Consider the following 22,128-nt stretch of genomic DNA (forward strand, 5'->3'; position numbering starts at 1 on the left):
GTCCTTGGTGTTCAAAATGAGACCTTGGAAGTGAAGAGGTGGGAGGTCTTCCACAGGGAGGAGAAAGAAGACGGCACTCTCCTTGTGGTGGGGATCGACGACCTCTCACTTGCTGGGCTCGCCAAGACTAAGGGTAAGGCGTATTTTGTCTCGAACTCAGTGTACTTCAAAATTGGAAAGGCAAGAGTGGGCGATGAAGAGAATGCCAAGAGTACCACCCAGGAGGTCAAACCTACCAACAGCACCAAGGAGGGAGGAGCAGATGAGCAAATCAGCGCCTCCCAGGAAGCCAACCTACTGGAGGACCAATGATTGAGGTCATCCAGATCAACCTCCATCGGAGCGAGACGGCAACACTAGCCCTGATGGAAAAAATAACTAAAGGTAATATACATATTGGTTTAATCCAAGAACCTTGGACTATAAAAAACAAGGTTTCTGGACTGAACCATATTAATTATCAACTTTTTTACGCAAATACGGGATCCCGCCCGAGGACCTGTATTATATGCCACAAAAACATATGCTTTCTTTTTTCTCCAGAGTTGTCAACGTCGGACGTCACAGTATTGAAGCAGGGGAATGGAAACATATACCTGGCATCACTATACCTGCCGTTCGACTCCCCGACATTACCACCTTCGTGGGAAATGCAGCAACTGGTGAGGAAAATCAAGCAAACAGGTAACGAAGTACTAGTAGGTAGCGATGCTAACTCTCACCACATTTCGTGGGGTAGTACTAACACTAACAAAAGGGGTCAAGCCCTTATAGACTACTTAAATACTAACGACCTGATTACACTTAACACAGGAAATATACCAACCTTTGTTAATAGAGTTAGGGAGGAAGTATTAGATATAACGATATGTTCAGAAAATCTAATAAACGAGGTACATGACTGGAGGGTTTCGGAGGAATACTCCTTCTCGGACCATAGGTATATTAGATTTAAAATAGCGGGGCCACCGCCAAACCCTATAACCTTCCGAAACAAATCCAAAACAAATTGGACTAATTTCGGTAAACGAGTAAAAGAAAGACTAGGGCAAGCCGATGAAGAATGCCTAAGTAAAGAGGACATAGATAGAAATGTCCTAAAGTTAACCGAGGCACTAGTAAAGTCTTTCGAAGAAAGTTGTCCCCTTCGAGAGAGGAAATCCGCCTACGAAAAACCCTGGATGACAGGGGAAATTCGTAATAAAGGCAAGGAGATCCGCAGACTTTATAATAGGGCAAAACGTAAGAAAGCAGCTGTATTCTGGGACAACTACCAGGAAAAATTGAAGGAATACAACAAAATTACAAGGAACGCTAAACGTAACTCCTGGAAGCTATTCTGCGAACAGGTGGACAGCGTTAACGACGCTTCAAAAATTAAGAAGTTCATGTCCAAAACCCATACGCAGACCGAACATATGGTCGATGAAAATGGGAAAAGGACAGATACAACTAAAGAAATCCTAGGCCTTCTGATGAAAACTCACTTTCCATCGAATACCGCGGCCAACACCGAGGAATCGATCGAATCTGGTTACTCATCAGGAGATGCACCAAAAATTGACAGCTCGATGATCAAACAAGCTATCACGAGCTTTTCACCATACAAAGCAGCGGGACCAGACCAGATCTTCCCAGCCCTACTACAGCGGGAAGTGGACCTTATTGCGTCCAAACTGGTCGGGATCTTCAACGCTTGTTTAAAATTTGCTTACACCCCGCTAGCCTGGCAAGAGGCGAGGGTAGTTTTTATCCCTAAACCTGGCAAGGCAAGCTACGCAATACCAAAATCTTATCGCCCGATAAGTTTAACTTCATTCTTACTCAAGACAATGGAACGGACGATCGACACCATGATAAAGAGTAGAATTCCGAACGATATGCTCAAATTTAAACAACACGCATACGTTAAAGGTAGGTCAGTGGAAACCGCTTTGCACGAGGTAGTACACAATATAGAGAGGACCTTTGAAATGAAGATGTATACACTTGCTGTATGCATTGACATCGAAGGCGCCTTTAACAACGTCAGCACCGAAACGCTGATCCACTCTTTAGACGAGTTTCAGGTGGACAGGGCCTTAAGGAACTGGATCAACCATATGCTAAGGAACAGATGGATAAGCTGCGGGCTACATGACGTTAAATTAAGAGACAAAGTCGGACGAGGAACCCCGCAGGGAGGGATACTATCACCTCTTCTGTGGGTTACTACCATAAACAGTCTCTTAAGGACCTTAACCGAAGAAGGATTTGACGCAGTCTGCTATGCAGACGACGTTATAATACTTCTAAGGGGAAAGAATCCGAATATTCTCTGCAGAAAAGCAGAAACGGCACTCAATATTGCATACAACTGGGCCAGACCGAGAGGTCTGAACGTTAACCCGGAAAAAACGGAAATATGTCTATTTACGAGGAAAACGAAAGTGGGGAACCTCGAGGAACCAGTTTTCCTAAATAGAACAATAAATATTTCGCGCTCAGTTAAATATCTAGGAGTAATTCTGGATAGGAAACTAAATTGGAAAGATCATATTCAAGAAAGGCCAACAAGGCACAAAGATGTTGGTCAATATGTATAAGAGCAATAGGCTCAAAATGGGGTTTCAATCCTAAGATGATACACTGGCTATACAGGGGCGTAATTAGACCAATCTTAACATACGCGTCTGTTGTGTGGTGGACAGCTATGGATAAAAAATGCAACGTGAAGATATTGCAAAAAGTCCAAAGAACATGTTGCTTAAGCATTAACGGAGCAATGAGGACTACACCGACTAGGGCTCTAGAAACAATTCTGTTTATACACCCAATAGAAATTCAGGTAAGGTATGAAGCAGCTATCGCAGCTACAAGGCTAAAGTCGATGAGCGAGTGGATCAGTAGTGACCACCAAACATACCACCAAAACATACTAAAGGTCACAACGGGTGAATCTATTAACCAAATAGTATCAGACCGCATTCCTGAAACAAATGCAGTAGCTCTGTGTGAAGTTTCAATACCAGACAGAGACATATGGATCGATGGAACTCTAGCACAGATTCCCGCTGGAAGCTGCGGGTTTACGGATGGGGCCGTGCTAGAGGGGAGAACCGGACTGGGTCTATATATAATGGAACCGGAAACGAAAGTCTCCCTCCGACTGCCGAACCATAATACGATTCTTCAGGCGGAAGTCCGAGCGATAACAGAATGTCTGAGCTGGTTTGACACTCACACAAAGCCTACCACTGCGAACATCCTTACGGACAGCAAAGCAGCCATCACGGCTATAACGGCCAAGACGGTAAAATCTAGAACTGTCTTAGAATGCATACAGTCTATCAACAACTACTCCCAACATGGTACGGTAAACATTATATGGGTACCAGGGCACATTGGGATTAGGGGTAATGAAATAGCAAACTCTTTAGCAAAACAGGCAAGGGAGCAACCTACAGTTAGCTTAGATAACGCCAAGCCCTTGAAGGCGACGCGCTTTGAGCTAAAGGCATGGGCAAAAGATGCACATATATCTCTCTGGAACAGAGAAGACAAGGGAAAAATCACAAAAATCCTATGGGGTAACCCAGACGAGGATAAAACAAAGGGATTACTTTTACTAAGTAAAAAGGACATTAGCAGACTGACGGGCATCCTTACAGGACACCTGGGTCTACAAGCGCACCTGCACAAAATAGGTTGTGCTGGAAGCAGTGAATGCCGAGCATGCAGAGAGGACGACGAAACGTTGGAACACTACCTCTGTCATTGCCAGGCTTTCACGAACCAGAGAAAACAGCTACTAGGGAGCGACATTATACAAGGACTCGATTACATCAGGACAATCGAGCTCAAAACTTTAAGAGACTATGTCAACATGACAGAAATCCTAGACTAACGTCAAAAACAATAATCAGGAATTATAACTAATTTCAACACAAGTTTACAACCTCAATCCGAACCCGAAATTAGAGCGCACAACAGGCCTACCTTACGGCTTAAGTGTATGTCCACACGGACATGTGGTGATCCCGCATCACCCCTCTTTTTCAACCTAACCTAACCCTACAAAAACAACAACGTAGATTAAAGAATAATCTAAAGGTAATGTCACAATAGGCAAATATTTCATCAAATTTTTTTTAGCCAAACAAGCATGAATTTCATACAGAGCAGATTTTGCGAATGCACTTTGTCAAATTTTTGCCGGCAAATTTGTTTTCGTAAAATTAGGTGTTTTCTTTTTTGCCTCTGAATAACACTTGCTGGTCACATTGTGACAGACAAATATTTGACACTTTTGTCAAATATTTGCCCAAATATGACCATACCTTAACAAATGAATTTCGAATAGTAAAACATGTAATGTGACTCCTGGCTTCGTAATCACTTAAATCAAGATTTTGGCATTTCTGGAAGGTATTTTTGATACCTTTTGCAACTATAGCTTACATTGAATTCTTTTATTTCACCCATATTTTCTTTTGCCCATTTTTGAAATCAATAAAATGTTCGGCTATTATTTTCTCATCCCAATATTTTGTTGACGACAACGTCAAATGAGAATAGATATCACTTCAATCTGCTTGGGTGATTGTTGCTTTAAGTAATTAAAATATTTACGTTCTATTCTCACAAGACAAACCGAAACAAATAATGACAAAAACACAGAAAAAAGAACAAATGACACACACAGGGACATCGACAAGCGTCGTTACAATCATAATGATGATGACACTTTCAACGATTTCGCTTATACATTCCAGCAGTTCACCCTCCCGTTTGGACGGCAAATAATCGAACAAGCTAGAACAAACATCACAAAGTCAAACCAAATGTAACCAAAGCTGTTGATACCGATGGGCATTTCTTGTTGTCCATTCACTAAATAAATAACCTTCTACCAACACAAACAAACAAACAAGCAAACTATCGGCAGGATGATGATGAAATGTCGTTGATAACAACGAAGGCAACTGCGGTGCTGGTAAACGATGTGACTGCCTAGTCTGGGAAGTAAAACCAGATGTGTCTTCGTTATTGATTCCTTGCTGCCACTCGGCAATATGACAGATGGTATTATTTCAACGTTGAAAGCTTTTGTTGCTGTTGTTGTTTTGTTTGTAATTAAAATTTGAATTTCCGCCAACAGAAAATGTTTCCTTCCGCCTTCCAAGAAGGCCACAAGGTAATAATCACACAGTGTACGCTATAAAACTAGGGAAATTGTTAATAATTGGCCTACATACATGTGTATGCACCCAAAGCGACCGTATAGTCAATGGCAAATAGAATTATTATTGATTTTAGTTAAACTAAGTTCGCATATTCTGCTGTAGTTGGATAAGGTACATCGAGGTAATTATTTTTATTAAACAGGATGGAAAGGGTTCATATGACTTTTAACAAACTTTTGCTAACCAAAAAAAGGACAACCTCAGATCATATGCATCATGTACATAAATTCGGAAATACACTGTATATTTCCCATAATTGTATACGTTGCATAGTAATCTGCTTAGCAGCTGAAACCGACAATAAGACGTTATGTATGGGAATTGATAAACTTACTGTTATCTGATGTTAGTAGTTGTATGTACTAACTTAGTACAAGCAGAAAAATATATGTTAGAAATATGTTTGGATTCAAACAAATATATGTTTAGGACTGGTTGTAAACAAATATATGTTTGTAACATATCTCAATTATATTGGTTTGTGTACCAACATATTTTTTATGTAAAACATATTTTTTTATGGTTGGAGAGAGAATTTTTGTCAAAGAGAGTAACCACAGGGCTCTCGCTTATTTAATAATAAAGAGCTGAAGCCAGTGTTTCGTGCTTTGTGGTTTTTGTTGCGATTTTTTCCACAAATAATGATTTTTTCTGTACAGTTAACCAACCTAGCAAGCGAAGAGGAAAAGAAAAAATTGTATGATTTTTTTTGTTCTTTTTGCGAGAAAGACAGACAGCATTTTTCTTCAGTTTCCCCAAGGCAGTCGTTGAGAAAATTACATTTTAAAATTTGAAATTTTATAATTGAATCAAAATGGTAAATGGAAATATTTTATTGGACAAAGAACAAATCGCATTTAATATTGGTAATTTGGAAGTTGCACTATTCACAAAGAAACGCAAAATTCCCGATTTCCAGCTTCCAGTTCTGGACGGTGTGTCCTTGGAACTATTTACGGAAGCAAAATATCTCGGTAATATTGAGGACTATCTCTTGACATGGAAAAGGAATATCGAGGATCAAACAAAGAAAGGGCTCATTGCTCTCTACTCCTGTAAGAACTCTATTGGGAAATGCTGGGGATTGAGATCCCAAATCATACACAGGTTGTATGTAACCGTTGTCTTGCTCATACTCACCTACGGGGGACTTGTTTTGTGGCAGGCAATTGGGAACAAAGCGTAATGTCCAAACTATCAAGTTTACAAAGGTCTGCGTCATTACTGATTACCGGCTTGATTTAAAGCACTCCTCAGGCCGCTTTATACGTCATTTTGGATCTGCAATTAAATTTCAGTCCAGTTTCAAGCGGCAAGTACGGGTTTCCAAAGTGTGAACATGCGAAAGTCTTAAGTCTATCGACCTTCCACTTGATGAAACTGTCCAGCTACCAATGTGCTACTACATCGCTAAACTTCGTGAGATCTTCAACGAGAGTGCAAATCAAAGATGGCTCTTGGAACCTGCTTGCAGAATATCCAAAGCAATCTGGCCTGTGGTCTCTCGTCGTAGAACGACCTCCCTTCTCTCACTTCATAAGTTAGAGATGAAAATAGCTGTGGGACATATAACGGGTCACTGCAGAGTGAGATCTTTCATTTCAATATGGGATGCCAGTGGCATTGACTACTGCAGGCTATGTGAAGATGCAGGTAGAGTATCTAATTTGTAGGTGTCCCTTGCCGCAAACAAGAAGACACCGAATACTGGGTAGATATGAGATAGATACTCTCAGCTTCCTATTTAACATAGATCCCATTGTACTACTCAACCTTGCCAAGCACCTATCCTGTCTTGGCAAGGGTCCATAACTAACAATTGGCAAACTATATTGCTACAATCTAGTCTAATCCATACGAGCAATAACCTCAAACTCATCAACATACATCTTCATCTCTATTTCATCAACCTCATCACACCATCAAACTTACATATTTCCCTCGTCTGCATATATACCTCATTATCTTACCACATCTTTACATCATCTTCATCACCTTTGAACTACCTAGGAAGAACGCAATGATTTCCGAGTGAAGCAGTCACCTATACTATTAGATGGCTGTGTATCTTTAAACCTAACCTAACAGTACTAAACATCGATTACCTCCTCCTAGTTCTATGGATAGAAGATTAAAGAAATAGCATTTTTCCTATGACTAAAAAGGGATCCTCCCCAAATTTTCAGCTGAATCGGACAATAAATGCCACCTGAATGTTGCAAACGGACGTACATTCATAAATCGACTAAGAAAATGATGCTACGTATATTCCTAAAAGCTTAATACACGAACTTCCATTCACCAAAATGGACGACTCCTACATAAAAATGTTCAGATCACAAAATCAGATTGGAACAAGTTCAAAGAGAGCTGTGTTGGTATTTGCCAAAACTCTCTCCCTAAGGACTTCAAAGCTGCTAGAAAATCATATAAAAAATCCGCAAGACAGCAATACCGATTAGGAGGCCTATAAGACTAATTTAAGTAAATATAAGGTTAAAATCAAGAAGCCGAAGCGAATGTCATGGATTTGCTTCAATGTGTGTATAGATACAATGATTTATTAACTTTACTTCACCTCACAACATTACTTTACTAAGCACACATCTTTGTTTTGCTTGGTTTACACTTTACTTCATTGACAGTTTTTGTTCGCTGTATGATTTACAACTCACTCACACATCTGCTACTCTCCCGTATTTGTAGTCGCTCGCTAAACTATAGCCTTTTCTAGAATCCTATATCTAGGATGTTCTACAATGGTCAAACGAAATTGCAATCGTTTTGCAAATAAACATAGACACATACAAAAACGGACGGATAAATATAAACAACAAATTGGGCAAAGGTAATGAATATGAGAGAGTAGGAGGTGGTAATAATGAATGTCTTCACAATATGGAAGAATAATAAAGAAAGGATGGATAAAATAATCAACAAAAATAATTGCAAAATTTACATGGGAAATATCGAATAAGCGTTAATTCCACGACTGTGTTAAATTCTATGCAGTAGTAGTTGTTGTAGAAATGATTCAAATAAAGTAACTGATCAATTAAGTTACATTAATCTCGTAACAATGCTATCTTAGTATTCTGAGTGCATAGAAAGTTTAAAGCGGAACGACATGGTACATGGAATAACTCTGGACTAAAGACTATGAATCTTTTATAGGGGTCCTCTTCCTTAGTTGTATGGGTTTTCAAGGTGTTCCGCACTGATAGATAAACTAACTAAATAAATGAAAGTTTTTATACTCTCCACCATAGTATGAAGGGTATATTACGTTTGTTTTTCCATTTGCAACACATTGAAGTAATAATTTGCGACCCTATAAAGTACATGTATTTTTGATCAGGATAAAATTCTGAGTCGATATGTCTGTCTGCCGGTCTGTTGTTCCGTTTGCAACGCATTGTATTCTTGATCAGGATAAAATTCTAAGTCGATATGTCTGTCTTCCGATATGTCTGAGCACCCGAGTTTCTTTTTTCCATTGGAAGGTTAAGTTCGAATATGGGCAATCGTGGCCACGTTTTGGTATAGTCAGCATATAACAGTACTTCCCGATTTTCGGTACTTAGTAGATTTTAGCTACATTTTTGGACCAAACTACTATGTGAGTTGCCATTTGAGGTTCCTTAAGGTCACAACACTTCTCCACTGAAATTTGTCAATACTTTTTGACTGAACTACCTGTTATTTGACATTTAAGGTTCCCAGTGGTCACAAAACTTCTCCACTAACAATTGTCAATATACATATGGGTATAGCGCTTATATAATGGTGCCCCCTGATTTCAGATGTTTTGACCTAACCATCTATAATTTAACATTTGATGTTCCCAGTTGTCACTAAACTTCTGCACCAAACATTTTTAATATGGGTCCATACCCCATATGACGGTATCTCCCGATTTTAGATATGTTGAGGTTTTTATCTACATTTCTTGACTAAACTATCCAATTTTACACTTGAGGTTCCCAGTGTTCACAAAACTTCTCCATGAAAAAATGTCAAAATATGTCCACATTTTGACATTTTTTGATACATTTCTGCGTGATCACAAAATATCTCCACCAATGATCCCCACCGTGATTTTCATTCTTAGCTTAGTGAGTGAGAATCGGCCTTCTCGAAGGAAATCATATGATGTTTGCCGACGTAATAGTACATCTTTGGCCTGACAGATTCGTCAATTAATATATTGATCGACTGAGAGCTACATCGAACTCGTTCATTAGTTATTAATTTCCCATTATGTTACTATGTTTTGCATCACAACAGTTGCTCTGTTCCAGAACTGCAAGAATCATCATTCATGTTTAATCTTTGCTTTCCTCGAAAAACGTCTCTATCTGGTATCGTACTACATTCGATACGTTATTTGGACTCGATGATAAAAGGGAGGTCTAATATCAATGATCTAAAACTAGAATCAGTCTGCACTGGGCGTAAGTGAAGTCCTTCCTTGTCGCTTCGGAGATGTGCGTGGGAGATGTGCGTGGGTTTTGTTTTAAGTTACTTAGGATCAACGAACAGACAGGGCCGGCATAATTATAGAGCGAGCGTTGCTATCAGTGTCTCCATTTCCTTGTTTCAGAAGGGATTTCACTCTGATTAGCGTCAATACCATACGAGTTTTAAGCTTGTGATCAGTGGGAATCGCTTGCCTTCAACCACAATGTCTAGGAAGTAAAGAAAGACACAGAAGACTCTGCCAGAGAAATTCAGATTACGCTTTTGAAAGAAATTTGGACATTACCCCGCCTGGTTGACACATAATAAAATTATAAGCACTTTGCTGTCTACGGCGTACAATATCATGAAAATGTCTTCTATTTGAGGTTCACTAGATAGATGTTAAGTAAAATGCGGAAAGAAGGACGCCTTGCTGTACCTCCTTTGGAGTGGAGTTTGATTTCAGGTGGTCAACTGTCTCACCTTGGAGAGATGAAGTGTTGCCACAATGATTCGTTCGGATAGTGGTGGCTGATTTTTATAACTTTTCTACTGAAGAAAACATTTTTAGCGATTTTCTTTGACTTTTTAATCAACTAGTTACACTTTACTAATCATGACTGGCAGTCTATTCTAATTTTATAACATTTCTTTACATTATTGTCTACAAATATTTAATTAACTTTTTACCTGACAACATGCTTGTGACGTTCGACCCAATATTTGATGGCACTGCGTACCATCATTTCCTGTTTCTTCGTCAAGCCATTTGGATTGCCGCCATTGATGCCATTAAAAGTCTGGAGAGTTGATGGAGCACGAAACTGGGCACCCCAGTCTGCCTTTGTACTGTATATGCCCGACATATCCAAATCATTGACAGGTTCTTTTTCTGCATAAAGAAACACACAAAAGAAAACAAAACCATAAATAAAGACAACAGCGGTAATGACAAACATTTCGATTCCCCCATTCCCCCTTCCTCATTTACTAACCTTCATTTTGAATTAATTCAGATTTTGAATTAGCCGACAACGAACGAAACAAGGCTGCGGAATTTGGTCGATATGTATCCAACGATGCTGATAACTCCATCAATGGTTTCATTATTCCCTTGAGATGCTGCAGTTGTTCACAGGCGAAAATGAGCCAGGAACAAAAGAGGACATCGCACAAATTCGAATGAACCATTGAGAAGAGCAAGTAATAGGCCTGATAGCCAAACGAAATCATATAAAACATGCCACTACTAGCATCCCAGGGATAGAATGATTTAATGGGCAGCCGAGGAATGGGTACCGTGATTGTTGAATTTGTTTCCTTATCTGTGGCAAACTTGACACTTTCGCCAAAGAAGGTAATGGTTATCCATGCTACGAAGTAGAAGAAGAAGAAAATTAATTAATGACCACCTAAGCTTTTAACCCAGAATCTATCTTACCCACGGCAGAAGCCACAGTAGTCAACATAACCAAGAAGAACAACTTTCGCATTTTAGCCAAAGCAATTGAATGATAGCGAGCATCCGATTCCGCAAACAGAGGATGAGAGTTTGGCTGATTCCAAATGTTAAGTGTTCTACCCATTTGTCCGACCACCATTCAAAGTGACAGCCAAGCAATGACGTCAACATAGACATGGACACCAGCCGGTACGGAATGCGCAATTAAAAATAAATTGTTCGATTAATTAATGCATCTCGGGTAGAGAAAAACACTCGCACACACAGAAATGTAGAATAAACAAACTCAATAACATTTAAAAGTGTTTACGCTTAATGGAAAACACCACTTATAACGTAACCAGGGCAACCTTTTGCTCTTAGCCCATAGCCATCAACGAATGATAAGAGATGCCATCATCGGCTTCGTACTCACCTATAAAAGTTCTTTTGATTTACGGCCAGATAAACAAATTTCGTAATGCAATGCGTAAAGAATAGAGCCGTAATTGTATTGCCGGACAATTCATTAACCTCGTCGGCATTCAGGGCCATGTTGACAAGGATAAATATGAACTGCAGCACTATCAGCACCAAGTGTATGGATGAGTAGACATTTTTCAGCAATGCAGAGCCTCCAGTAAATGCATGCATAAACAAACCGGAATATTTCATCAGTCTGATGTTGGGCATCAGATCGGCCACAAGGCCGGTATATTTCGTTGGCTGCAGATTGGCTTGCATCTGTGAAAAGATATGAAAAATGGTATTTAAATAAAGGAGAATTTTGTCAAAGGAAAACCATTTAAGCAAACAAAATAAAGTGTACTTGAAAAATAATAGATATATATGGGTTTTGAGTAATTTAACTCTTAATCATTTGAAACAGTGCATAGCTAATGCTCTGTTCCAAAACCGGCAAGAATCTAATAATTTTATTTTTTCTGTTAAAAATTGTAAAATTTGTATATTCTTGGTTCTGGAACAGAGCATAAATAGAAGTTAGATTATTTGATTTATTTTGCAAACCTGGCAGCAGTTTATCTTCAAAAGCTTATGTGGAAAACGTGGAGAGTACTTTAAGATTTTAACCTTGATTTTCGATATACTTGAACATAAGTATTATTTTAATGTTTTTTTTTCGACGAGATTTCGTCGTTGTGTTTCCAATCCAAAGAGTTTTTCGATATATTTATGGAAATTAAGTAATTGAAAAATAAAGAAACCGTATGTCGGAACTTGGTAAAATTGCATATTTTGAGTTCATAAACTAGAATTATGTCATCAGGATTTGCTATGGAAGTCGAAGATATTGTCCATATACTAACTACATATGTATGTAGTCATGGTCACTAAGGATACATCCATTTAGATCGAATCCTAGAATTATGTATCCAGAATTTTCTCAACGCAGATGACTTCTACAATTATGATTGTGGACGGTTCGACGGTAAATTTAAAAGATTGCGGTCCTTTTTGGAGCAGTACAACTTCTTCTAAAATTAAATATGGAGAATACCATGACTGACAACTAGGGCGGGCCAAAAATGACGGTCGGTTAAAGTTAACCCGTGCCAACATAGAGATCTTTGCTTATATATTCATTTGTATCTGGAGAAAGAACTTTACCAGTTCTTTGCTGTGGCTACAAAACTAATCCTACAAAGATTTATGAAAATCCGGTTCTATATACATACATACGTATATGGCCAATTATACAGTCTGTCGTACAAATTAGTATACAGTTGTGTAGCTTACATGTTTTGGCAATAACAAAACATAATTTATTTATTTCAGGCAAAAAAAAATTTAATTCTTAGGAACAAAGGTAGTCTCATTAAAAAAAAAAAAAACATAATTATACATTGCTTAATATGCTTAATCTATATATCGACACCTTCAAATAATAGTATGCTGAACTTCAGTACTATGCTAAGTCAATATTTGTTTATAACTTCTGTTCGGATTGACCGATCATTACCAAAATTAGACAGAATTTAAGTTAAAGGACGATCGACACCTCCAAATAATAGTTTGCTAATTCTGAAAATCGAGTTTTGCAGGACAAGCTCTTAAAATTTGGACATTTCCTTGACCTTCAGTACTATGCTAAGGAAATATTTGTTTATAACTTCTGTTCGGATTGTCCGATCATTACCAAAATTTGACAGAATTTAAGCAAAAGGACGTTAAATACAAAAATGTAAAGAACTTGAAAACATGCTAAGTTGACTTAGCATACTATTGTTTGGAGGCGTCGATATATAAAAAAGGATGATGTTAGTTACTACGCTCATAACTCAAGAACGGCTGAACAGATTTTGACAATTCGCACCAATTCGGAATGGTCTCATGGAAAAGGATTAAACCTAAAAAAATTGCGAAAATTGCGGAAAAATTTGCAAAAATATTTTTTTCAAGAAAGTCAATTTTTCCACAAATTTCTATCGAGCTTCGCGTTTGGAGTATACCTTGACACTCATTTGGACAGTTTTTGGTGAAAATTGTATATGCACCAACGGTGAGGGTCCATTGTACGCCTCTGTTTTGTCAATTTTTGAAAGTTGTATAGAATTTTTTATTCATAATCAAATCGATTTTCATTTATTTTCCAGCGTTTTTTTAGGAAATTAACATCGAAAAATTGTTAAAAGGATAGGGTTTAGCTTAGAGTTTGTAAAGATTAGTTGTGGTTTTGGTCAGATTCCGATTGAAAAGATGAAGATGATAACGCCGAAATTGGTTTCCACAGTTTTGATCTACAAAATTGGTGGGTTATTTGAAAAATCAAGAGCTCCGAGGTAATTTCATTACAAGTGAGGTTGTGGCACATATGTATGTATACTTTTAAAATGTAAGTGAAAATATCTTCGAAAGTTCAACTTAAGATTTATGCGGTGTAAAATTTAAGCTGTACAAGATATATATTGATACTGTTCAGATCCTGTCATGATACTAAAAAAATTATATCCCCACTGAAAAGGAGTATTTCAATTGGTTTAGTTCCCGCAGAGCTGGAAGGCAATTACAAATGGCCAAATACATACATATGTACACTGGTATACTGTATGTGTGCACATCGAAAAAGGATGATATTCAAAATTGGAAAGAAAAAAAAAAAAAACCAGAAATCGGAGGTACTGGAGGTTTTTGGTCGAAATATCTGACAAATATTCTTTATCGGGCGACATAAGTAGGTAAATACTTATTAAACGTTAATTAGTTTGTGATATTAATTTTACTATGCTATTTACGTCGAAATTAAATATAGGGTAAGTAAATAATCGACAACAGTCGCGTGTTAATGTGACAAGACTTCAAGCATCCGAAACACACAAAGAACGACAACTAATAGAATAGCTCTGCTAACAAGTTCAATGTACCAAATACTGGATAGTACAGTCTCAGTCAAAATTCAATTACCGCATTTGTCCGTGTTACCAGAGCCATCTAATTCCGAACTTGCAATGCAAGTAGAATTCTTGAGATCACGTTAAACAGAGAAGTCAGAAAAAAGCAGACGAAGGTGGTTACTCGATAACGATCGGATCCCTCTGCTCACAATAGGTTAATTGATTAAAACGCAAATTTAAATAAGCACTATATTCAGCATTAAATTCAAATTCCTACGATCGCATTCCTTCCTTCGTATTCAATTGCTTCGGTGAAGTATCGTGGTCAGTGTTGAAAACAAGAATTACAGAAAACCATAAAATTATGAAACGAATAGGGGCGTTATTATATTATTTTGTTTCAACTGTGCTACCAAATATTTTTATTTACATCGCAAAACGTGTTATTTGCTTAAAAAATATATTTTAGTCCCGATTTACAGTTGCCTAATTTTTTCGCGGCTATTGTCAGTTTATAGGAGAAAGAGAGAGTCGAGGAAAATAGAAACACTTTGCCTCTCAGTACCTTCTCTCTTCGTCAAACTGACAATTGTCGAAAGTACAATTGTCTAATGGGCATCTGCTTCAAAGATCGTCCTAAACAGTTCAAAGAAATATTTGCCATTGAACAAGGTGATAGCAATAATAGTATTATAGGTTTGAACCAAAGCCATCAAGTTCTGTACCTAAGAAACTGCGAGACGAAGTTCGCCGGGTCCCCTAGTATATTTATAAAAAATGAATTGAATGACGGCTTGAAGTCGAGAAATCATAGAATTCAGCAAAATTTTGGTTCACATACACTGGAATTTTGGACCATTCTTCTATAATAACTTTTTTCAGATCATCTCTGTTTTTTACATTTCTTTTTCGAGTTTGGCGACCGAGATGGTCCCAGAGATGCTCTATAGGATTAATATCGGGAGACTGCGGCGGAGTTTTAAGTTGGTTTTTATTATTTAACAACAAATCCCCTGACAATGACAGCCGTGTGCTTGGGATCATTGTCCTGTTGAAATGCGTAATTGTGTGATATTCCCAAAATTGTCGCGCTTTCTTTTAAATTACCTTGCAAAATGTCATGGTTCCATCAATAAAAACGAGTTTACCAACCCCTGGAGATGCCATACAAGCCCAATTTAATACCGAAACACCACCGTGTTTCACGTCCATCGGACCCATAGAGGTTTATTATGGTCTCATCAGAAAGAATAACCGTCTTCCAGAAGGATTGTGGATGATTAACATACTCTTTAGTGAAGGTTACTCTCTTGATACAGTTCGTACAATTAATTAATGGCGTTTTTCTCATAATTCGTCCATAGTATCCGGCTCTGTGCAACACACGTCGTATGGTTTCAGGATGGGAAGATTTTCCAAGCTATGCATCAACTTCTGACCGAATTTGTGGTGCACTTATCTTTGGGTTTACTTTGACTTTCCTTACAATACACCTTTCTTTTTGTGAGTTGAACACTTTGGGCCGTCCGGATCGTGGCTTATTTGAAATTGAAAAATGACGATTTCACGTAAGTCAGAATTGCATGAAATAAAATACGATAACTATATTTTGATCAAAATTTCACGAAAGACTTGAAGGAAAACAAAGTTCCAAACTCGTTTTTATGAGCACATATCTGGAATGCAGGTATTTTCATAGTTTTTGCCCTACATTCAAATTAAATCAGCAGAAAATGTTCGTTTAGTTTTGTTAATCTTCCTTGAAAAGTTTGCGAGATAAAATATTAATACCAGTACCTCGATAATTCGTAATCCAAGGGACCGGCAATTTTATACGAATTATCGAGCATTTCGAATTAGCGAGGTCAAAATGCCAAGGAAATGGCTTCAAGGGACCGGCAGCTTATACGAATTATCGAGATTTTCGATTTATCGTGGTACGAATTATCGCGATTCTACTGTATATCTATTTTGTTGTTCTTAACTTCCTACTAATGTCCTTCTTAAGCGGTCAGCCAGTTTGGAATGACAATTTTTAACGAGTTTCGACTGCCCAATAACCAAACTGTACGTATACCGACAAACACGGGCGTTCACATAGTTAAGCAAGCGATATTTGTACCCAGCTTTACCATGCTGCATTACTGAAAACTCGATAACCATAGGAAAACTATCATCTTCTGAAAGCTTTTTTATGGGGATATTTAAGTGATATTGGGTTATATTTATTGCTATGCGTTGTATATCTTATATTCCAGTCTTATTGACAAAAATATCAGCGAAAAATCGCATTAAAAGGTTACCAACCCGATGTTGACGATTTTTGACGATTTTCTAAATTTTGTTGACGATTTCAGATCAAAAACTGTTGGCATCGCTGTATAATCCCCATAGAATGGTACTACCCGATTTTCGGTATTTTGAATGTTTTAGTTTTATTATCACACTGAAATGGATGAAATTTGGTATTTAGTCTTCGTTGGGCGTATAAAACTTTCCACCTGAAATTTGTCGGTATAGGTCCACGTCTTCATCTAGTCTCCACAAAACGGTAAATCCACATATTCGGTATTTGAAAGTTGTGGTCTCAATATTCCACCAAAATGGCACAAAATTGGTATTTAGTGTTCGTTGGGGCTACACAACATTCAACCTGAAATTTGTCGGTATATGTCTTAATATAGTCCACATAGAACTACACTCACGGACTTTCAATATTTTGAAAGTTTTAGTCAGGGTGTACGTAACATTATAATAGATACAAAACATACGTTACACAAAATTAGGCAGTATACATTCACGTTTTGCCGATTTCAGATTTTTATTCGCAAAAAACTATCCATATTTGGGCAATATTTCTAAAAATTTTACATAGCTGAAGCCAAGGTTTACCCTTTTAATAATCGCGAATTGTGGTTGTATATTATACAAGTTAAATGCTTTTGGATAAAATGAAACGTTTTTAGACCTGACAAAAATATTTTCCTTAAAAGTTAATTTGTGTGGAAGCTGTGGCTATATTTATGTTAAAAAATGGATAAAAATGGGTTGAAGCCAAGGTGTCTGTTTGCTTTCTCTTGATTTGTGATTAAACCACACTTTCCTGTCCAAGTAAATGTAGAAGCCGACTAAATAAGGTCATCTCACCAAAGTACAACTTTTCAAAATTTGATTTTATTTGATTTGATGGTGACATTTTGATGCCAGGTTTTAAGTGATTTTAAATGTTCTTCAAATTTCAGGTTTTTCAAAAAGTCATGTATAGGATTGTAGAACTCGCCATTCTGAGTTGTTTGATATATGTGTCGTAAATATAGTCTACACAGCTTCACAGAAATCTGTATCCAAAAACGGAAATTTTGTGCGAACATTTTTCTAAAAATTTAAAGACTTCACTGATAAGGGAGCTATATTCCTTAAATTTTTTCTCAACAACCCAATAATTTTCCTCAATGGGAAACCTTCTTTGTGAATGTAAATAAAGCAAAGTCCGCCCATTTTCTTGGGAGTTTCAAGAAAAATAAAAGAAGTACTGAAATAGTTTTTTCCAATACTTTCAACTCTAGAATGCATGTGAAAACGCATTTTTCAAACCAAAATTTATTTTGGCTGTAACAAAATATTATCCCGATTATTATAATTTTGGTCTCACTTGATTCCCCGTTATGTTTTGATTTAAAACTAATTTTGTTGTAATTTTTGACGAGTAAATGGACGTATATTTTGAAAAAGTCGCATCACATTTAAAATTTTATTTTTTTTTTGTAAATTTCGCAAATACTGAGTAACATTTTAAAAATATTATGAAATCTACTCACTAATGTCCCTTCGTGATAACTTTTAAGTGACAATTGTGCTCATTAAAATAATTAGCGTTTTTATAATAATTTTTTCTTAAAAGTAGAAGTAAAACCACGTTAACTTTTGTCCGCAACAATTGATGTTGTAAAAAACAAAAATTGCATTTGAAAGAAGAAAAATTCAATGACAGAGAAGCCATTCCACAATCTATATGTCTTAAGCATGTACGAGAAATATTTGATGTAGCGCGAAAAAAATTATTTTTTTTTAATAGAATATGAAATAGCTTACAACATTTCCCATATATATTTTTTAATTGCGATATGTATAAACATTTTCAAAATACTTATGAAAAGTTCTATTAATTTTTTCTATTTATTTTTTTATACACGTATTTGTTTTTTCTTTAGTTTGTAAATTTTCGATTCGCACCAAAACATTTATATCCAATTTAAAATAATAAAAATATTTCGTATGAACACCTTAACAGTTCGTTTTGCTTTTTTTAAATGCTAATACCATGATTTTTTGTTTTTATATGTAATATATTCGAATATTATTATTTTTTAAATATACCTTTATATTTTATGGACCAAGTAGTTTTTCCAAATCTAAGATAAATATTTAATTCACAATGTAGTTTTTTTAATGTGGCTCTATTCAACTATGTATTTATTAGAAACATTTTGAGGGTTTTAAGTTTGAGCACAGTATTAAATATTTTATTTATATATATTTTTTAGTTTTTATTAACTCTTGTGTTAAAAATTTAACGAAACGTTTACCGTTTTCTAGAGCGGTCTAATCTTCTCGAAGTATTGAAACACAATGAATCCATAACAATGCTTGTACTGGGACCCAACATGGCCTTAATATTTCTAGTTCAAAATTCTCACGCTCGCCTACGCCTACACTAATTGGTAACGGTCAGACGTGCTAGAAAATGTATAAAAACAACCACTGAAAGTAATTTCTAATTCAGTTTTATTAAAAATCAATGCAGCACAAATACCAAGTCACCTTTTCGGGGAAAGAATGAGGCAAACTAAACTACTATTGCTGATGTGGCTTTATGTTTCCATGGACTTTCACATTGATATTGAAAACTTTACGGTCAGCCAATAACGAACGAAGTGACAATATTCTTGTTAGCGTGACCGCCTTTCTTATCCCTGACCTCTATACACGTGCGTATCGTACTGAAGTAAATGGTAATTAAGAAAATGTCCGTTTTTAAAAATTCTAAGCGTCTGTTTTAAATTTCCAAAATTCCCACAATTATCTCAAACCGCCGTAAAAGGACTTCGTGAATGTTAATATGAAAAACTAAGTTCATAAAAACATTGAGTATTAACATTTTTGAACATTTAACAACACTTGGGGGTTTTATTTAACCCCCATGTCATGAAATATAAACTAATAACACTATACACATGTGCTGTTTTAAAATGGCACAACAAAATTGTCAAAGGAGGTTAAAAAAGTACTGTATACTATGAACTATTAACAATAAGTCTATTAACTTGACCCTACATGCAAAAAAAAGTAAACAAGGGCTCTTTCTGCCTAGTATGAACCACCACAATTTAAAGGATGATGTTGCGAATGTCATCAATAACGCTAAATCATCCAAAGCGTTGGGCTCTGAGGGAATCTCAATGGTAATGCTGAAACAGCTGGAGGAACCAGGAGTAGGGTATCTTACTAAAGTTCTCGACCTGTAGCTAGTCACCCACATAATTCCCGAAGTCTGGAAATGGGCAGGGTAGTCTCGCTACTGAAGCCAGGCAAGGATGCTAGCAGAGGTTAATCGTACTGACTGATTTCGCTTTTGTGGCCCGTTTGGTCCTCCCAAGCGTCAGAAATAGCTATCCAGTTGCCGATCATCAGCACGGGTTCCATAAGTAGCACATCACGATAGCAACGCTGCACGCCATCTCCACACATATTAGTCGAGGACTCAACCAGAACAAGCCGTGTGATAGAACAGTGACGGTGGCGCTTGACTTATCAAATTGTTTAACTTCTACCTCTCCTGTATCCCACCCCCTCCAGACGGCATTCAGACCGTAACGTGTGCGGAAGATTGCACGATCTTGGCGTCAGGTACCTTCCCTGATGTCATTTGTGAAAGGGTGAACTCATATTTGACTGATCTTACCACATTTTTCCACTCGCGTAAAATGCAAATGTTCGCCACTAAATTTACGGTCAGTCTGTTCACCACATGGACGGCAGAGGCGAGCACTGAGTGGAATGTCATGGGCGAAGGCAGCAGAGTTCCGACCACCAGCTGCTCCAAGATTCTACAGGTCACATTCGACATCATGTTCATATCTTCCGCGCATGTCACAGCTATCAGCAACAAGCTGATATGTAGCCACCACTTTGGGTGCAGATAAGCTATGTAGCGCCAGTTTGGTCCGCGAATATAATTGCAACGCGATAGCAAAATATTCAAACCTTTCAAAACACCGTCCTGACAACAGCAACAGGGCGCCTCCTCATGTCTTCAGTTGACCATCTACATGAGGAGGCAAATATTGTTCCAGTACAGCAACACAATGGCATACTTTTGTTTCAGTACTTGCTCGGGTGTTACCGTGAGACCCATGCTAATCACCATATGGTGGATAGGACCCCACCCTGGCATGTCAGGAGGGATCTTCATGGAAAGAGAGGTCCGACGTTACAAGAGAGAACCTCAAGATCAACAAACCTATCAAGCAGGTTTAAATAGTATTCACACGGCTGCAGTCACAGATGCCATAAACAACTATCGTGTGAATACGGTCCTCGGAGAACATCCCCCATATATCGCAGCTGAGGAGCCCAGAGCCAGAGTAAGCAGGGAAACGAGTATACTAGGCTGGTTTTAACTCAAAGGAAAATAATCAATGTCGGATTTTTAGGCGACACCCCCCCAAAAACGTTTAGTTTTGTTAGATTTTGAGATTGCCAAAGTTTGAGCACAATTGGAATATGTTAACACGTGCCACCGGGGCCTCAAACATTCCATGGGCCCTATTATATCTAATATTAAAATCAGAGCCGATTTTCACAATTTTTTGTGGGATTATTTTTGTAGCCACAACAAAGAACTGGTAAAATTTTTTCATTGATTGGACAATAAATGTGATCTGTAGAGGATTTCGTAAGAATTCGCCTGTGCTCAAACTTTGGCAATCTTAAAATCTAAGAAAAGTAAACACTTTGGGGGATGCCGCCTAAAAAATCTGGCATCGATTTTTTCCCTTTGAGTTAAAACCACCTTAACATACATTGTTAAATTGTTCTCAAAGAAGCTTGGTGTTATTTCTGTCTATTAATTTATGTACTCGACAGGTATTTCGTCAGGGCACATTGCCTTTTTATCTTTCATAGACATAACAGTTAGTCGTAATTCATTCTCTGTAATGGGTAAAAAAATCCGACATTGATTTTTTAAAACCACCCTAATGTATATAAAACAGGACAATATCCCCAAGATTGGTGTAAATCAACCTTTATTATAATACCCAAGCAATCTTACCAAATTCCAGCAATTTCGGTAAAACAATGTGGCTAACTTTCAAAATACCGAAAATCGGGAGGTACCGTTCTGTGGGTGCTATTGAAGGCGTGGACCTGTAAGGACAAATTTCGGGGGGAATGTTTTATACGACCAACGATGACCAATTCTAAATTTCAGCCATTTCGGTGGAATATTGAAGCCACAACCTTCAAAATACCGAAAATTGGGAGGTACACTTCTATGGGGCAATATGAAGGCGTGGACCTACACTTACAAATTTCAGGTGGAAAGTTTTGCACCCCCAACGAAGACTAAATACCAATTTCATCCATT

General features: G+C 37.4%; 1 protein-coding gene across 4 annotated transcripts in view; it reads right to left on the reverse strand.

Annotated features, from left to right (window-relative positions):
* Orco (odorant receptor co-receptor) overlaps positions 1-19,607 on the reverse strand; it is a 41,320-nt gene extending 21,713 nt beyond the window's left edge. Inside the window, exons 1-6 of one of the 4 annotated variants that reach the window (XM_073991266.1) lie at positions 19,302-19,607; positions 18,858-19,217; positions 11,564-11,871; positions 11,128-11,264; positions 10,682-11,059; positions 10,377-10,578 (exon numbers count right to left, since the gene is read on the reverse strand). In XM_073991266.1, coding sequence (XP_073847367.1) covers positions 10,377-10,578; positions 10,682-11,059; positions 11,128-11,264; positions 11,564-11,871 — 1,025 coding nt within the window. In that variant the 5' untranslated portion in view covers positions 18,858-19,217; positions 19,302-19,607. Of the gene's footprint in view, positions 1-10,376; positions 10,579-10,681; positions 11,060-11,127; positions 11,265-11,563; positions 11,872-18,857; positions 19,255-19,301 lie in introns of all 4 variants that reach the window. The other 3 variants (XM_073991249.1, XM_073991258.1, XM_073991275.1) reach the window with 3 other exon arrangements.
* Between the last annotated feature and the right edge of the window lie 2,521 nt (positions 19,608-22,128).

This window comes from Musca autumnalis, unplaced genomic scaffold, assembly GCF_047663935.1.
Source record: "Musca autumnalis isolate F117 unplaced genomic scaffold, ASM4766393v1 scaffold_1, whole genome shotgun sequence".
Lineage (NCBI taxonomy): Eukaryota > Metazoa > Arthropoda > Insecta > Diptera > Muscidae > Musca > Musca autumnalis.